Source organism: Phaseolus vulgaris, chromosome 1 (assembly GCF_051622355.1).
Source record: "Phaseolus vulgaris cultivar YP4 chromosome 1, ASM5162235v1, whole genome shotgun sequence".
NCBI lineage: Eukaryota > Viridiplantae > Streptophyta > Magnoliopsida > Fabales > Fabaceae > Phaseolus > Phaseolus vulgaris.
In genome coordinates this window covers 54,264,857-54,282,345 of record NC_143498.1, presented here as the reverse complement: position 1 = coordinate 54,282,345, position 17,489 = coordinate 54,264,857, and the positions used below count along the sequence as shown (strand labels likewise).

General features: G+C 30.6%; 4 protein-coding genes across 6 annotated transcripts; 2 read left to right on the top strand and 2 right to left on the bottom strand.

The window, feature by feature from the left end:
- The first annotated feature begins 30 nt into the window (after positions 1 to 30).
- Positions 31 to 5,065, top strand: LOC137815187 (uncharacterized). 3 transcript variants are annotated; one of them, XM_068618261.2, is made up of 15 exons: positions 31 to 490; positions 1,540 to 1,676; positions 1,787 to 1,898; positions 2,038 to 2,181; positions 2,401 to 2,505; positions 2,714 to 2,797; positions 2,893 to 3,008; positions 3,142 to 3,243; positions 3,339 to 3,452; positions 3,547 to 3,603; positions 3,689 to 3,755; positions 3,906 to 3,959; positions 4,098 to 4,172; positions 4,387 to 4,422; positions 4,611 to 5,065. In XM_068618261.2, the coding sequence occupies exons 2-15, from the start codon at positions 1,657 to 1,659 to the stop codon at positions 4,722 to 4,724; spliced, it is 1,200 nt and encodes a 399-aa protein (XP_068474362.2). In that variant the 5' UTR covers positions 31 to 490; positions 1,540 to 1,656; the 3' UTR covers positions 4,725 to 5,065. The 3 variants fall into 3 exon arrangements, with proteins under 3 accessions (XP_068474362.2, XP_068474361.2, XP_068474363.2); XM_068618260.2 differs by having other exon boundaries at positions 127 to 490; positions 1,543 to 1,676; XM_068618262.2 differs by lacking the exon at positions 1,540 to 1,676 and having other exon boundaries at positions 136 to 490.
- Positions 5,066 to 8,229: 3,164 nt separating this feature from the next.
- LOC137815185 (RING/U-box superfamily protein) lies at positions 8,230 to 8,894 on the top strand. The gene has a single exon (XM_068618259.2). The coding sequence runs from the start codon at positions 8,289 to 8,291 to the stop codon at positions 8,664 to 8,666; it is 378 nt and encodes a 125-aa protein (XP_068474360.1). The 5' UTR covers positions 8,230 to 8,288; the 3' UTR covers positions 8,667 to 8,894.
- A 3,589-nt stretch (positions 8,895 to 12,483) lies between these two features.
- Positions 12,484 to 13,103, bottom strand: LOC150029706 (uncharacterized). The gene has a single exon (XM_090294849.1). The coding sequence runs from the start codon at positions 13,037 to 13,039 to the stop codon at positions 12,713 to 12,715; it is 327 nt and encodes a 108-aa protein (XP_090150975.1). The 5' UTR covers positions 13,040 to 13,103; the 3' UTR covers positions 12,484 to 12,712.
- Positions 13,104 to 14,644: 1,541 nt separating this feature from the next.
- LOC137815189 (uncharacterized) lies at positions 14,645 to 16,565 on the bottom strand. The gene is made up of 3 exons (XM_068618265.2): positions 15,965 to 16,565; positions 15,147 to 15,403; positions 14,645 to 15,065 (listed from the first exon to the last, which is right to left on the bottom strand). The coding sequence occupies exons 1-3, from the start codon at positions 16,462 to 16,464 to the stop codon at positions 14,782 to 14,784; spliced, it is 1,041 nt and encodes a 346-aa protein (XP_068474366.2). The 5' UTR covers positions 16,465 to 16,565; the 3' UTR covers positions 14,645 to 14,781.
- Between the last annotated feature and the right edge of the window lie 924 nt (positions 16,566 to 17,489).

Here is a 17,489-nt window from a genome sequence, read left to right as displayed (position 1 = left end):
TAATCTTTGCCTAAACCAATTAACCAAACAGCACCCCATAAATAACATCATTATTTATTTATTTTTTTATTATCTTTATTTTATTATATTTGAATTTTTTTCAAATACAACCACCGATCACCGTTTATGTTTTTTCTGTCTCCACATATTTTATTTTGTATGATGAAGTAGAAGAAGAGATAGGGTACTCAAAACCCAAAACCTCAAAAGGGTGCAAAATACAGGACCACAACACGACCCTCCATGCTGTTTAAACTCCAAAGATCTTGTTTGGTAGTGCTATAAACCCAAACCGAGAGAGGGAAGAAGATTCCATTGTTCATTAATTTCTCTATACGTGTCTGCCTCTGAAAAAATCTATCTTTTTTCTTTCTATAATATCCACCTCTGTTTTCGATCAACACCATCAAACTCCTCACATTTGGGGTGTTTTTTTTTGCTTTTTACCAGAGAAGCTTCCAAATTTGCCCAGATCTTCGACTGGTTCTTGGTAAGTTTTTGTTTTCTCTTATTTATTGTGTTTACTGTTGCAGAATCGATGAACTAAAGTTGGAAGCTTCAATTAGTAGGATTGAATTTCCCTAAAACATGACCCCGTGTAACGGTTTTCCCTTTTTTTCCCTTCTTTTCTGAAAGAAAGATAAAAAAGAATGATAAATTTAGGATATGGGTCGTAGTTTAAAATACAGGTTCAGTTTAGAGACGAAGATGCTGCTACATGATCTATGAATTCAGTCTTTGTCTGGCACAATCATTGCGTCTTTATCACGCTGGAGAATTGTGCCTGTTTAAAAGCTTATAATTAGTTTCCTCAAGAGAGTTTTTTTTTGTAAATCCTTATGTTACTAAGAAAATAAAATAATTCACATATGGTAAGTTTTATATTTTCTCTTTCCTTTTTCTTCTTTCCTTTTATTTGAATGTTTTAATGGCAGTTTCTATATTCACATAGGAACTGCCGCATGGTTTTGCAATTGTTTAGCCAGGAAGTTGTGGGTCATTATCCTCTTTATTGGTCTGTGTAATCCGTATCATCTTCTGTCAAAGATGTCACATGAGTTGTCCAACCTAACTGAGTTAATTTCGGAGGCTATTGAGGGAAAGGCACATGCTTTTCTTGCTTATGGTTCATATATAACTCGGTGTATTTCTTCAATGGCTGTTAGCTAAATTTGGTTTCTTTGCTTTTGCTTCTTGGCAATTTATAGTACACTAGCCCACAGTGCCTTGTAGAGGTGCTCTTGCTTTCATAGCTGCCATTCTATTGATATGGTTGAAAACTTCAACACAATGGTGCTATGATACGTTGCCATGCTTCTTGGGTTGTGGAACAACTTCATGAATAGGAGTAAAGTAATACTACTTGTGAATGCCACTGGCTGTGTTGGGGATTTGAGGTCATATTGTATGCTTTGTGTTCCAATTTATGCAAACTTTTTCTCTCATAAAACAATTATCCCTTGTGTTGTCTTGAAATTAGAATCATTATCTGGTTCCAAATTTTTTATGTTTCTTGTTCTTTCTTCTTTGTTCCTTTAGCAGGGTTTCTAGCGTAGCTGTTTCTTATACGGGGGATACTTGCCAATTGATAAATTGTGAAGAATAGTTCCTGCATATAGTTTTATGAACATACATTTTACAGAAGTTCCAACATAAATGGGGATCATCACTCGAAGGTCTAATTGTTTGTGATAGCTAACTTTGTTTTTCTCACAAGAAATTTTTCTAGTTACGGTCATCAACTCCCTTCAATTGACATTGAACGTTTCCATTTCATTTGCTGCAGTTCTGCTAGTAGAAAACCAAGTGAAATTATGAGGTTTTTTGTGACTACTTTTATTGGTATAGTTTTCGGATTCTTTATAGGAGTATCAGTTCCAACATTGTCAATAACAAAGGTGCAGACTGAGTATCTCCTTCCTCTCATATTTACATCATACTCTGTGCAGAAGCAAATTCTTGTGAATGGTTTCATCATGAAACTTTCATGTTGTTGAACATGATAATGTTATGCTAACAGTACTTAACAATTTGCAGTTGAATCTCCCATCTGGCCTGCTTCCCTCCATTGATCTTTCCTATATTGAAGACAGATATACAGGTCGCCAGGCATGGTCTTTTATGAATAATGGTAACAAGAGAAGTTCATCTCAAGTTAAAGCATTAAATGATACATCAAAGGTACAAACTGTATCCTCTTATATTTATTAAGGCATTTTAAGACAATGGGAATTCTAGGCAGTTAATGATCCATGCCTTTTTACACTCTCATTTTCAAGGTTCTTGTTCAAAAATGCAATATTAATAAAAGCTTCCAACTTCCAAGAATGGCTACTTAGTGAGTCTGTATATCTAATTATTGATCAATCACTTGCTCCTCATTTTCTTGCTTCTATTCAGATTTGGGTTCCATCAAATCCAAGAGGTGCAGAAAGATTACCTCCTGGTATTGTTGAAGCTGAATCGGACTTTTATCTGCGTAGATTGTGGGGTAAGCCCAGTGAGGTGTGTATCCTGACCTTGTCATTTTTTGTGCATTAAAAGAATGAAGCTAAATTTATATCGACCCTTCATTTAAGTGCTACATGGTGGTAAAAAGGACTAGAAAAAGAAGTTTTTCATATGTTTGGTCAGATTATTTGCTTGCTTTTATTAAAGAAAACAAACAAATATTAAGTGGACACAGAGCTTTTAACTAAGTTAACACTTTCAGGATCTAACGTCCAAGCCAAAATACCTTGTAACCTTCACTGTTGGCTATGAGCAGAAAAAGAATATTGATGCAGCCGTGAAAAAGGTTTTAACCAGTCCATTCATCTCTCTCTGTTTGCATATGCTTGCTTATTTGTCTTTTAACTAAAATTTTGTTTAACAAAAATTTTGCTCGAACAGTTTTCGGGGAATTTCAGTGTCCTTCTATTTCACTATGATGGCCGAACAACTGAATGGGATGAGTTTGAATGGTCAAAGCGGGCTATTCATGTGAGTGCTCGCAAACAGACCAAATGGTAAGGAGCCAAGCTGTTCATTATTTTTTTTAGATCATAGAATTTCGTTGTGATTTCTGCAATAAATGTTGTTTATTGCCAATCTAATTTCAAATATGCTACTATGTTGACAATTTTAGCTTTTCCCTGTTAGGTGGTATGCCAAGCGGTTTCTGCATCCTGACATTGTGGCACCGTATGACTATATATTCATATGGGATGAAGACCTAGGTGTTGAACATTTCGATGCAGAAGAGTGAGTATTGGATATGAGAGGGATACTTTTTAAAAGTTTTTATTGTATTTTGTTTTTAAGCTAAGTTTCATGTGCCTCTCTTGTTTCATGTGTAGGTACATAAAATTGGTGAGGAAGCACGGCTTGGAGATTTCACAGCCTGGTTTGGAACCTAATAAGGGCTTGACATGGCAAATGACAAAAAGAAGAGGTGATCGCGAAGTTCACAAGTAAGTATGATTGGAATACTGCACCAGTTTTCTAGTGCTTGTTATTATTTTAAAGAATATGCATTAACTGTTTATTTTCTTGTATTTCTATTAGAGTGACAATGGAGAAACCAGGATGGTGTTCGGATCCTCATTTGCCTCCTTGTGCAGCGTAAGTAACTGCTGATGTATTATCATTACATTATCTTGTCTACTGATCTGTATATAATTCTGTTGTCACTGTTACACAAATGCAGATTTGTTGAAATCATGGCTCCCGTGTTTTCCCGTGATGCATGGCGCTGCGTGTGGCATATGATTCAGGTTTTCTGGTTAATCAAGTCTTGATTGTTTTTAAAGATGCCCCTTGACTAGTTGTTTGTTCCGAGTCTTTGGCTAGTTGTTTGTTCCATGAGTTGTTTAATATTTCTTTAAGAACTTTCTAAAGTTATCTTGTACCACGTGACTTTTCAGAATGACTTGGTCCATGGGTGGGGTCTTGATTTTGCTCTTAGAAGATGTGTGGAGGTGAGTCCATTCTCTCATTTTCTCAATTGGTGTGACCTCAGGATAAGCACATGCAATGAAAAGAAAAAAATTGGAAAATAAAATGCAATCTATACATGATTCTATGAGCTTTAAACTATTGTCCTTTTTCTGATATAGCCTGCACATGAGAAGATTGGAGTTGTTGATTCTCAGTGGATTGTTCACCAAGGTCTTCCCTCTCTAGGGAATCAGGTATTTTCTTTGCCATGATTACTCCAAACTAAACAATTTTGTTAAGTAAAACCGACTTATAAGGTGATGTTTGCACCCACTCGTAAAAAATGAAATATCTTAATGTCTAGTTTAGTTTACGTGGGATCTCCAACACCACCCCTCACGTAAAGACTATAAATTTCTCTCAAAAATCACATTGTAAAATGCTTCTTAATATTTCCTTTCTTTGCAGGGTGAAACAAAAACAGGAAAGGCACCATGGCAGGGGGTATGTCACTATCTTTTACCAGTTCCATTACTAGTTCAATTACTTTCCTTCTCATGATATGAATTTGCCTTTTTTTCTCCCACATTAAAAGTCTATTGTAGACATGGTGTGTGTCATAATGGAAGTAGTCTTTTTGCCACTGATTTTGGTAATGAGATTTGTTGATGTTGAAATGTTGTTGATGCTAGGTGAGGGAGAGATGCAGAAAGGAGTGGACCATGTTTCAGACTCGGTTGGCAAGTGCAGAAGACGCGTATTACAAGTCCATAGGAATTGACACATCTAATTCCACTGCTCATTAGGGGTACCACAGCCAAAGTTAACTTGTACACACACATATCGTTACCACTTACCACCATAACTAGGCACAGATTTTTTAGAAGAAGGTATATATTCCTTTGCAATCACAATCTAGAGTTCTGCTAGAGATCAAATATCAATTCCACGGAGAATTGCTGTACCTAAATTGAGCTAATCAAGTGAAGAAAATTATTATTGCGGCATAAGTCGATTGTGACATGATCCAAGTCCTTATACTTAGAAATAGAAATATGCTTGTGCAACCTTAAATCATCATACCCTACAGTTCTTATTGTTTATTCTATGTCTCAGATAATGTAATAAAATTTAAAATTTGATATCATCATACAGTATTCAAATAATGTCCATTTTTGTTATTTTTCCATTATAAAATATATTGCTTTCCATGTGTCGACACAAGAAACCCACACGAAGACAAGTAGTCATCACATGTTCAACTCTTGTGAACTATCTAGATTCATTTCCTTATGGTTCCTGTGGGGACGCTTTTGTTTTTGTTGTTGATTGCCATCAGTTTAATCAACTCAACTTGTTCAAGTATCAATCCAACATTTTAATAACTCTCTGCAATGAGGACAACTCAACCAGATTCTTCAATATTTGAACAAGTGTATGCTTTCAGGAACAAGAAAACAACTACAGACTTTTGGACATGTGAGTTTGAATATTTCCTACCAAAATGATGTTTCCATACCAATACAGTGGAAGGTGAGAAAATGGAGCCAATTAGCACCTATCACCAGTGGGAAAATCAGAAATGTTGAAATTGCAATATGAAATCATCACCACTGATGAAAGCTTAATAAATAACGAGTCACTTCTAAAAGAATGAATTGGTTTGGTTAAGATGGTGACATGTTTGACAGAACTTGAAAAACATGCTCCACATTCAACTGGGACTGTTGAAAATTACAATGTTCAAAGTATTATCTGCTTTTGAAGGTTGGTATTTTATTACAGTATTATTGGTAAAAGACATATCAGTGAAATAAGGTAAATAATTCGATTCTCAAGTGGTAGGAGACTAAATTTATGCATCTCTTAAGGTAAATAACACTAAATGGAGTTCTGAAAAGGAAACTAACTCTTCCTGAGAATTATGATAACATGTGAAATAAACAAAACTGCTATATTTTGACACGTTTCTCTTTCTTTCTTTTCTCACTTTTCCCTTCCTTTCTTGAGTGGTTTTAGTGAAAGAATATTCTTACGGGTCTTATCAAGAGCACCCAGAGACCAAACACCAAAGAAGATTTCATTTTTTTTTCTTTTTTTGTTATCATACATCTGTTGCCTTTTCTACAAATAAAAGCAACATGTTTTAATCATTTTTCAAAAATATTTCAATGCTACGGCAAGAGGCAAGTGAATATGAACAAAATTTCTTTTGATCATATTAGTGATGCTAATTTTAAGGATTAGACGTTAAATTCTTCAACGTAACATAAACTACATGCTTATGACGTGAATAATTCTAGTTTTATAATTTTAAAAATGTTTTTAATTAAGCAAAAAATATATTATATATTACTTTTAACAAGATGTTAATTGTATTTATTTTTCATTTAATGTTTTTTTATAGAACACGAAAAGTATTATCATGATGTTATAACTCTATTTGTATTGATTTAAATCAATTTTTCATTATATAATACTTTCTCTGTAATGTTTTTGTTTTTGTTTTTAACTTATAACATGTTCCTATACACATACAATAAAAAGTTATTTAAAAAATTGATTGATATTTCATCACATCACTTTGTTTTAGCATATAATATGTTTTCAAAATATAAATAATATTATTACAATATATATGTTAAATTATGTAAAATTCGATGTAACACGAATAATTTCATGTAGTTTTAATAAATATATTATAAAATTATTTTTTATAAAATAAACACATCATGTCTGCGTAATTTTAATACTAATTTAAAATTTCCTGAGATAAACAAACATAAAACATTTTTTTCCATTTTTTTTACAGTTTGTCATAATAAAAGGAATCACACATGAATAAAAGCATAACAAAATTATTCTGACAATCAGCTTTTTGTAAAAACCGCGTTGCCGCTGTATCTTGTTTGGCAGTAATGTCACATCTCTTCTAAGAAGAAACATCGCACACGTGTACGCAGATACAACACTAAAAATTATATATACGTATAATGTTACTCACAAAATAAATATTTTTTAACAAATTCATGTAAATAAGAAAAACAATATTACGACCATCTTATACATAAATTGTAAAAATGAAAAATCATATGAACAGTAGTTTTTTATTTATTAAAACTACAGAAATTATATTTGTTTTGTTATCATAAAATATAAATTAATATAGGTTAAAATTCTCAGTTGAAGTAATCTTTAAAATACTATATTAAAATTAGACTAAAATGAAGAATGGGAAATGCTATTAAATGAGATTAGAATTAGTTGAATTATTGTCTTACTTTTCAGTTGATTTGTTTATTTTTTCATGAGATTTGTGAACTATTGTCTTACTTTTTGGTTGATTTGTCTATTTTTTCATTTTTTATTTGAGTATTTCTTTTGCACTTCTTTTACTTTTCTACTTAATATAGTGAATTTCAAGTTTAGATGATATCTGTAAGAGACACTTCAAACTTCATATAAAATTTTGATATTTAACACATGATAGTACTATGTGATGACGTACCTAATTCTTAAAATTTGTGTTTTATGTAATTATTATAGACTCGAGAACTATGGTCTTCTCGATCAATTTGTTTATTTTTTCATTTTTTATTTGCATAATTCTCTCACGTTTCTTTTACTTCTTTACTTCTCGATACTTTCTTTTACTTCTTTACTTCTCGATACTTTCTTTTACTTCTTTACTTCTCGATACTGTGAACTCTAAATTTAGATAATATTTACAAAGACACTATTCAAATTTTGAGATTTCAATATTTGATAGACATAACTCATTCTTAAAATCTGTATTTTATATAATTATTATAAACTTTTTATTATTAAGTAAAATTGAAAACATAAATCACATAATTAAAAATATAAATATATTATCTAATGTTTAATTATTGATTTTTAGCATATATTAGATTTCCACGATCGTACAGACACAAACAGAGTACAGTAAACAGTGAATGATAAAAGAGAAAAAAAATCTGAAGTGTGATAATTGATTGTGGGCAATGAAAGCGTTGGCGAGGGTTAAGAGCTTTGGACGATGGAGCAGCAGAAAATCTAGAAACCTCGGATTAATGCCACCGCATATCGCCGTGGACACGTGTCCTCCTCACACAATCTTCATTCTGAACCGTTATTAATTTTTCGTAAGAATTCTCCACGTGTTGCCACGCGTAAATTAAAGGCTTCCTCCGGTCACCCAACCACGGTTAAGCGTAGGCTTATGGTTACCACAGTGTAGTTAGGATGTGTGAACCAACACAGCTCACTGTAGTACAGTGTGTCTCTCTATATAACATAATAAAATCCAACACAACATTTTTGTAGTATTTAAGAAACAAGAAGCGGGTTTGTTAACTGGTGTCTCTGTGATGGGTCTGTCGAATTTCCCTAGTGCATCTGAAGGGGTGCTTCCGGTGCTTGTGATAAACACGGTTCTCTCAGTGGGTGTGTTGAAGAGCATGTTCAGATCCATGATGCAAGTTGTTGGTGGCAGTGAAAATGGAGGTTCTAGAAGGAACAGTGAACAGGAGTGTCGTGAAAGTTCGGGAGAAAGGAGGGTGTCGATAACAGAGTACAAGGCATTGTGGAAGAAGACAATGGTGGAGTGCTGCGTTTGTTTGTGTCGTTTTGAAGGCAACGAAGAGGTTAGCGAGTTGCCTTGCAAACATTACTTCCACAGAGGTTGTTTGGAAAAATGGTTCGATAACAAACACGTCACATGCCCCTTGTGTCGTTCCATGGATTAGACATGTCACATCACACACATACACAAATATATATATATATATACACAGTTATAGCAGAGTTAGTTAGTTCTTGCTTTTTGTAAACCTGTTAATGACGGATGAGGTTGTCTTTGGTTGGTTTGGTTTTGTAAGTGGCAGTGTTTGAAACTTGAAAATTATGCCTTCTTTGTTTCGAGTCGATTTCGAGTTGAATTTCAGAATTTCTAAAGAGAAATCATACTTTCACAATTGAGTTTTATCAACAAGATATAAATACATATATAATATTATATATATAATAAAAGGTAATTTTGTAATTAAATAATATGAAAAATATTAAAATAATAATATTGTAGGTGATAATGATGATATAAAAAATAGGTTGTTGAATTAACTTTATAAAAAAAAATCATAAGAAAAAAAATTGTTAATTAGAGATCATTAAATTTAGAACCTAAATAATTAATAATAAAAAAATTTTAGAACCTAAATAATTGATAATAAAAAAATTGATTAAATAATTGATAAAAAAATTGATTAAATAATTGATAATAAAAAAATTGATTAAATAATAATTAAATTTTTGATTAAATAATTAATAATAAAAGTTTTGGTTAAATACTTAATAATAAAAACCTAAATAATTGATAATAAAAATCTTGATTAAATTATTAATTAATAATAAAGATCTTGATAAAAATCTTGGTTAAATAATTAATAATAAAAACCTAAATAATTAATAATAAAAATATTGATTAAATAATTAATAATAAAAACCTAAATAATTAATAATAAAAATCTTGATTAAATAATTAATAATAAAAATTTTGATTAAATAATTAATATTAAAAATTTGGTTAAAACTTTTATAGTTCTAAAATAATATCTAATTTAGTTACAATAATTTTTATTTTAATTATAATAACAATTATTTTTTTATTTTATGATTTTTTTTATAATATCGTGTTAAAACGATTTTAAAGTATTTATAATATCATGTTAAAACGAGTATATTTTAATATGGTATTAAAATGATTAAAACTATTAAAATGATTTTATTATAGTAAAATTTTGTATATATGAGGGTGTTTTAGAGTTGGAATGTTTAGATGTGAGTAGTTTGTTGAAAGAAAAGTGTTGAAAATTTCGATAAAATAAAAATATTTTATAATATAAATAATTTTTATATTAAAATAAGATTATTAGAAAATCTCAACATAATATAAATAATTTTTTAATATAAATCAAAATAAATCTATTAGAAAATCTCAATATAAACTATGCGTAACTATGCTCTTATATCAACTATCAACATACATAAACTATGCGCTGAAAATTTTATATCAACTCAACATAAATTATTTCTTCGAAAATCTTATATTAACTATTAACATAAACGATATTAACATAAAAGCTATGTTTAAAGATTTTATATTATATTGTATAAATGATTTGTAAGATTGGATTAGAACACTTTTTTTCTCATTTATCTTGGATCGTTGAATTTTGATATATTCTTAGTTTGAAAGAAAAATCTTTTGGTCATATTTAGCATTTGATTTTTCATTCCTGCCTATAATCTTTAGTATTTTTTATTAAGAAATATTGTAAAAAGAAGGGGAAAAAAATTGAGTACAATTATTGCATTATGAATTTAAGGGAGATATTAATAATTGTTCATCAGAAAAGTACTTCTTTGTCCTTTATAGTATTCTAAAAATAGATCAATATCATGTTTGACTTGATATAATATCATAAGAATAAAATGTGTTTAAATATGATTCCCCTCCCCCACATTACTCATTTGAATGTAAAGTTTTTTTTTTCTTCATTTTTTTATTAATTTAAATATTGCATCTTAATTTTTGCTTTAATTTTTTCTTATTTTTTTATTAAGTAGTGAGGGTATGATTTTGATTGACAGAAAGTGGTATTACAGAAAATAAGTAAATTTAAATGAAAAGTTAGTGAAAAGTTTTTTCAAGTTAATTTAAATGGAAATAGAATTCACCTTTTCCACCCAAAAAAATATAAAATAAAATATAAACACAGTGTTATTTGGGTTCAGAAAGTTGACTTTTGAATGATATTTTTACATGGTTTGAGTTAAGAAACCATTTTTAATTTTTGAGTTTACGCAAATTAAGGTACTGATATTTATCTGAAATAAATAAATTATATTTTTCTCTAATGAATTATCAAATTTTACTTTTAGTTTTTGAATAAAAAGTTAACTTTTACTTCCTAAATAAATTGTTGTTCTATATTTTATTCTTAACAAATATTGTAAATATTAATATTGATTGACATAGTGAAAAAAAGTATTTTAACACCATGAAAAAAAGTTCTTTAAATGGCATTTTTTTTGAGACAGAAATAAAATAAAATATTATTTGAGAAATAAATTAATTTAATATTTAAGTTCAAATAAGATACATTAAAAAATATTTATTCCGATTTTTAAATAAGCACGGTGACACAAATATTTTGAAATTACTCAAGTGAAGTAGGGTGCAATAAATCTAACGACTAACTACTTATTAAGGCTTCCATTAGTGTTATTTTAGTTTTAAGATTAAAAAAATTTAAAAACTTAAATGAATTTGTAATATTGGATTAGAAAGGTTGGAGAAAATGGGTTAATAAGAATAAAAAAAAATAGTAGAGAGGGGAAAAAGTGAACGAAAATAACAAACAACTAACGCATTATGCTTAGAAAGTATAAAATATAGATTAGAAAATAGTTTTTATCTTTGAAAAACTGATTAAAAAATATTTTAAAACTGGATTAAGAACTACTTCAACCTCGGATTTACAAAATAAGTTTTTTGTTTTTATAATTATATTCAGATATCGTTTAAAAAATTACTCATTCTAAAACATGAAATGAATTGTGGGTGGAAAGTGGGCTTTGGGGCTACAAAGTAAAGTTGACATTTTGAGGTGTCCCATTAATTTTGAGACTTTTTCTTCCTGCAGCTCCATAATCTCCATATGTTTTTTTGCCACTCCCATACTCTGAAGTTAATCTTTTTTTGCCACTCTCATACTCTGAAGTTAATCTTGAATTTGGAAAAAGTTTACTGAAATATAGTTTTATAGTTTTTAAAAATGGTATTCTAGAATATAATCTAGAAGTTTGGATTTGAGAGTAATTTTCAAATTACGTAATCCGGACACGCATTTGAGAAAAAACTTTCAGATTACATAATTCAAAAGTTCTGGAAGTTTGGATTTGAGAATAATTTTCGGATTATGTAATATGGACACCGGACACGCATTTGAGAAAATATTTTCAGATTACATAATTCAAAAGCTCTGGAAATTTGGATTTGAGAATAACTTTCGGATTATGTAATCCGGACACGCATTTGAGAAAAGACTTTCAAAGCTAATCTCATATTGAAAAAGACTTTTGAATTATTTAATTCGGAAACTAATCATGCATCCGAAAAAAGGTTTTTAAATTATATAATAAAAAAACTAATTATAAATTTAGAAAAAAACTTCTATATCTCATGCATCTGAAATTTAGATTATATAATTACTAATTATAAAAATTTAGAAAAAAAACTTCTAGATTACGGGTAATTCTTATAGAGGGACATTTTTTATTATGGAGGTGAAAGAAGAATATTTGGATGTGCGGAAGAATCAATCTAATTTTTGCCACCCGTTTGAAATATAAACATGATGAACCAGTTTTTTAAAAAATTGTTGTATTACTTAGGATTTGAACACGCATGCAGGTCTGCTACCTGAAGAGGATGTTCAGTGGATGGACATCTTTTTACAAAATTTGTAGTCTAAATCTCATCATGATGTAATTGTCTAACACATTCTTCTTATATAATTCTTATACATGTTAAGAAATAGACTTTGATTCTATTATTCAATTTGTGAACAGAGATAGTGGAAGCTGATTAACTATAACTTGAAGCATTATTGTGGTGAAAATGAAAAGAGACTCAAATGAAGATAGATACATGGCCTTAAGAGTATATGAATAGTTGCAGAGTAGCCAATATATATGACAACCCTGCACATGCATGGCCTCATAACATCAACTAAACTTGTCCCAAAGACTTGAGCCTGGCAAGTTCAATCCTTCTATGCTCCCTCTTGATAAAGGCATCAGCTTTTTGGTCCACGCTCCTGAAACCACTTGCATGGTTGGTAGCAGTTGGGGTCTCATGATGAGTTTGTGGCACAGGATTATCAGGGACAGGTGCTGCTTCTGCTGCCACTGTTATGGGCTCTTCAAGGATGCTTTTGAAGGCCACACGACCCTTCTGATGTAGGGGACGATCAGAGCGTTTGCGTAGTGCAGGTCCTGTTACTTCATGGACATGGTAATCGTTGGAAGGGCACCACCCTCTGTATTGGCTTCCCATTTTGCCACCTTCTTCTGTTACTTACACCTTCATCATTCTTTCTGTATCTGTTTGTTTTTGTCACCATGTCTATGTTTATATATACACACACCAACTATAAGTGAATATATTGCTACTCTGCTTTTTTGGTGGGTTATATACATATATGCTGTTATTCTATGATGATAGGACATTTATCAAAATAAGACAAAAAATTCTGTGATGATAAGGCTGAATCTAATACCCCTCTCTCTCAGAATAAAGAGCTTTAAGCAAAAATGAAGAAAATTAAATGTGGATCTTTGAGAACTGGAATATATAATGGACAGGAATCTCTTAAAGCTAGTTGGAGTGGACACCAGAATAATTGGCAATTGCATATTGTCATCACCATTCAATTTGATTTCTTTATATTTTCTGCTGTAGTTGTTGGAGATGGTTGAAGGGAATTATTCCTGGATTATGCAATTCAGAAGACTTGTTTTTTAGAAACAATTCATTCATGAAAATTGATAACCGATTCATTAAATATATTTAATGATGATTATTTCAAAAGTTTTGAAATTATAACTTTTTTGAAAATATGATGAACTTTAATTATTTACTATCTTTTTATGTGATAAGTTCTCCTCTCATTCTTTGTATAAAAGAAACTTCCGAAGAAGAGAGAAGTAAGCAAACGAGAATAACAATATAGAAATAAATGAGATAATATATATTTATTTTAATGGTGATATTAGAAATCTTAATGAGATGCTAGATAAACTTTGTATTCCATCTTATAGTGAAGATGTTTTCTGAACTAAGTATCGGGCGTTTTTATTTTTGAAATTAAAGAAGTTTTTCCACACTAAATATTATCGGTGTTATTATTCTATTTTACTCTATTTTTTATTATTGCTTTATTGCTTAAGTGAATATCCATTTTGTATTTTAAAAAAAAATTAGTTCCAATTATACAACATAGTGGTGGAGTGTAGAATCATTGTAAAAAAAGTAATGGAAAAAAGGGGACTTTAGATGTGACAAGATTATTTTTGCTTGTAAAACAAAACTGCATTATCCCCTCTTATATGAAATTTTAGCCACACATGCAAACACCTCATTTGATTCATCCTTTGAAAATTCACCACATAAAACTTTTCGGGATTCAAGTTGATCATTTCATTGTTAGGATGAGTGCATCGCACCTCTTTCCTATTACAAACAAACACATTAGTTTGTAGACCTAGACTATTCATAGATAATTTTTTTTACCAAATCATTATTCCTTTACTTTAATTGCAAACTGAATTTCAAGACAAAATTGAAGCAAAACAAGGTTGGCAATAGATCCAACTCGATGAAATTTGATTTAAAGTCAAAGATGCACTTCGATTGTGTACATTTCTCTAGTATTACATTACTAGTCCAAAACAATTAGTTTGTCTTTATGACGTGATATAAGGACTTTGATAAGGTAGATGATGATTTCTGTTGATGTGGCTTATCATATCTTTCATTTGAGGATTGGTTTGGTGATTTGCACAGTTTGAAGTATGTTTGTAGGTCAAGTGTTGAGCAGGTTTGTCTTGACTACTTTTTGTATAAGAGTTGGGACACCTTGAAGTATCTGTATAAGACTACTTTTTGTATAAGAGTTGGGACACCTTGAAATATGAAATACAGGGGAATCTTATTCCATGAGAAAGCAACAAAACACACACTTTACTATTGCTGTATTGATATAGCATAAAAGAAGTGCAGAGGAAGTAATTTGTATGTTAGAGCCCCTTTGTTGTCCACCACTTCATGCTCATAACTTTGTTCCTGTCACCCCAGTTTTGATGCTGATATCTCATTTCTTTCACCTTAGCAGTGACTGAACCATAATGTTCTTCTGCATAAACCTCCTCACACTTGGTTTCCTCCAAGAAATACTCATGACCAGAATTAAACTTGGAACCTCCACCACCATCTAAAGCACGATAAGAGGATTTCCTACCACCCCCATGATGCGCATGTCCAAAACCATGGTCACTCTGCATGTGCATGCCTTCTTGAAACACTAAAAAAAAAGACAAAAAATATAAATCAATAACTTTTTTTAAAGTGTAAAATACTATATAATTTAGTTCAAAGTCCATACCAAAACCACCAAATCTCTTCTTGGGTGTTGCTCCTAACTTTCCATGGTGATGCTTTGACATCTCTGGAAATGGTTTGTGGTTATCAGAGCTCCAAGAGTGTTGATGGAAGGTGTAGCTCTGCTGCTGAGACTGAGTCTGCATCCATGTGCCACTGTCATCATAGTATTTCTGTTGAAACACAAGGCTCCTTCTCATGATGTTTGGTGTGGAAGCTTCAAGTTTAGTTTTGTTGTTTATTTCAAATGATGGAGAGAACCTTATATAGTGTATATTACAATATACTTTATGCATTTTAATTGGATAGATAACAATTATTGCATGATTGCATCTTTCAATCCGAATTTACTTTTTTCAATCTGAATGGAATTTTGAACAAAGCAAGATTGTTGATACAACTAATACTTTCCCACCAATAATTAATGACTAATTTCAAGGAATGCACAAAAGATTTTCATCCATCTCACTAAAAGATTATTTTCACTTTTCTATTTTTATCAGTAGTTGTAATCTAAAACAATTTACTCTTGCATTATCAATAAATTATTTATTAATTATGTGATTTCATATATTAAATCTTATTATTTGTGTCAATTTGAATAAGATGCTTTAAAAATTGAAAATTAATTCTTAAAATATTATAATAGTATTATAATAGTCTCGTTGAACATCATAATCATAGACAACTTCATATTATTGCATAATAGGTTGTAATGATATTAGAAGTAACACCCAAACACAGAGGGCTAAACTTATTCAAATAAGAAAACATCAAAGCACACATTTTATCAGAACTGTTTTATTGGCATTAGAAGCAATTCAGATTCCCTTTGTTGTCCACTGAACTTTGTGTGGTTTGTACTTCATGTTCCTGTCATAGCTAGTTTCACCACCCCAGTTATTCTGATGGTATCTCATTTCACCCTTATGCTCCTCTCTGTAAGACTCCTCATACTTAGTTTCCTCCGAGAAATACTCATGGCGTTGGCCACCAGAATTCAACCTCCCACCACCACCACCACCTCCACTGCCACCATAAGGGAACCTTCTGCCACCCCCATGATGCGCATAGCCATGGCCACTGTGCATGCCTTCCTGAAACATTCCCCCCACATTGCATGGCTGTTTTTGCGTGAATTGCTGATCATAAGCACCAAGGGTGTTCATGTGCATGGGTGGGTGCTGGTTGTGGTGGTTGTTGTCGTAGCTCCAAGACTCTTCTTGGAAGAAATAGCTCTCTTCCTCAGACCGAGCATCCATCCTCATCCTCTCATCACCATAGCACTGCTGGTACTGGTTAAACCCCATTTTCTTTTGCATGCTTATTCGTTGCAAACTCAAGCTTAGTTTGATGTTAGTGTGATTTTGATTCAATCTTTGTTGACCCTTTTATAGGCACTTCATACTTGTACCGTGATAACCATGTATGGGAATTTAATTTCTCCACTTTCAAGGGAATTTTGAAGAAAGGTAGGGTTGGACTAAAGAGTGCGCTATTAAATTATTGCAGCAGCTTTATTCTAAATCCTCCATGTTTTTTCTTCCCATTTTCCTCTTTTCAGTTCCTCACAATATATGTTTCAGACTTCACACCATTTCTATATATGTACATTGCATTTCTACTAGAATCGAACATTACTCTTAAATTAAATTGTGTGTCTCTGGATATATATATATATATATATATATATATATATATATATATATATATATATATATATATATATATATATATATATATACTATGGCCGGTAACGTGTGAATTCAAAAAATATTTGTTTGATTTTTAACAATTTTTTAACAATTCTGTATAATTTTAAAAAAAAAATACATTAGTTTTTTAAAAACTTAAAATTATTGTATAAATTTTTGTTATGATTATAAAAATAAACAATAAATTTTTTTAACTAGTCATGAAAAACATCATTTTTTCTAAAAAAAACCTGAAACATTCTTATGCACATAAATTTTTACTATCAATTAATATAATATGTAGATTTGTATTTTCGTATTCTACATCAATTTATATAATATATAGATTTGTATTCACTTATCCTACATTTTAGAGATTATAAGTATCTTCATGTCGATGTCATATTATTTAAGTATAGGTTGCATGCAATGCTAATGCTACTACTCTTTCTCTTCTTTTTACTTTTTAATTTATTGATTTGTTTTGTGACTTTCATCTTCCACTCTCTCACCTGATATGAAACTCCAAGAAAAAAAAAAGATATAATAAATTAAAAATATAAAATTTACTCTGTTCTAGAGAGCAACAACAAATAATAATAACAATAATAATAATATAATTGGTGGCTAAAAATTTCAAAGCCCACAGGCAC

Excerpts from the sequence above, each read along its gene's own strand:
- LOC137815187 (XM_068618261.2), top strand. The coding sequence starts at position 1,657 with ATGGGGATCATCACTCGAAG. Across the intron at positions 1,899-2,037 it reads CAACATTGTCAATAACAAAG|TTGAATCTCCCATCTGGCCT; the intron begins GTGCAGACTGAG and ends AACAATTTGCAG. Across the intron at positions 2,798-2,892 it reads TTGATGCAGCCGTGAAAAAG|TTTTCGGGGAATTTCAGTGT; the intron begins GTTTTAACCAGT and ends TTGCTCGAACAG.
- LOC150029706 (XM_090294849.1), bottom strand. The coding sequence starts at position 13,039 with ATGGGAAGCCAATACAGAGGGTGGTGCCCTTCCAACGATTACCATGTC.
- LOC137815185 (XM_068618259.2), top strand. The coding sequence starts at position 8,289 with ATGGGTCTGTCGAATTTCCCTAGTGCATCTGAAGGGGTGCTTCCGGTG.
- LOC137815189 (XM_068618265.2), bottom strand. The coding sequence starts at position 16,464 with ATGCAAAAGAAAATGGGGTTTAACCAGTACCAGCAGTGCTATGGTGAT. Across the intron at positions 15,404-15,964 it reads TGGACAACAAAGGGAATCTG|GTTCTCTCCATCATTTGAAA; the intron begins AATTGCTTCTAA and ends ACACTATATAAG. Across the intron at positions 15,066-15,146 it reads GAAGAGATTTGGTGGTTTTG|TGTTTCAAGAAGGCATGCAC; the intron begins GTATGGACTTTG and ends CTTTTTTTTTAG.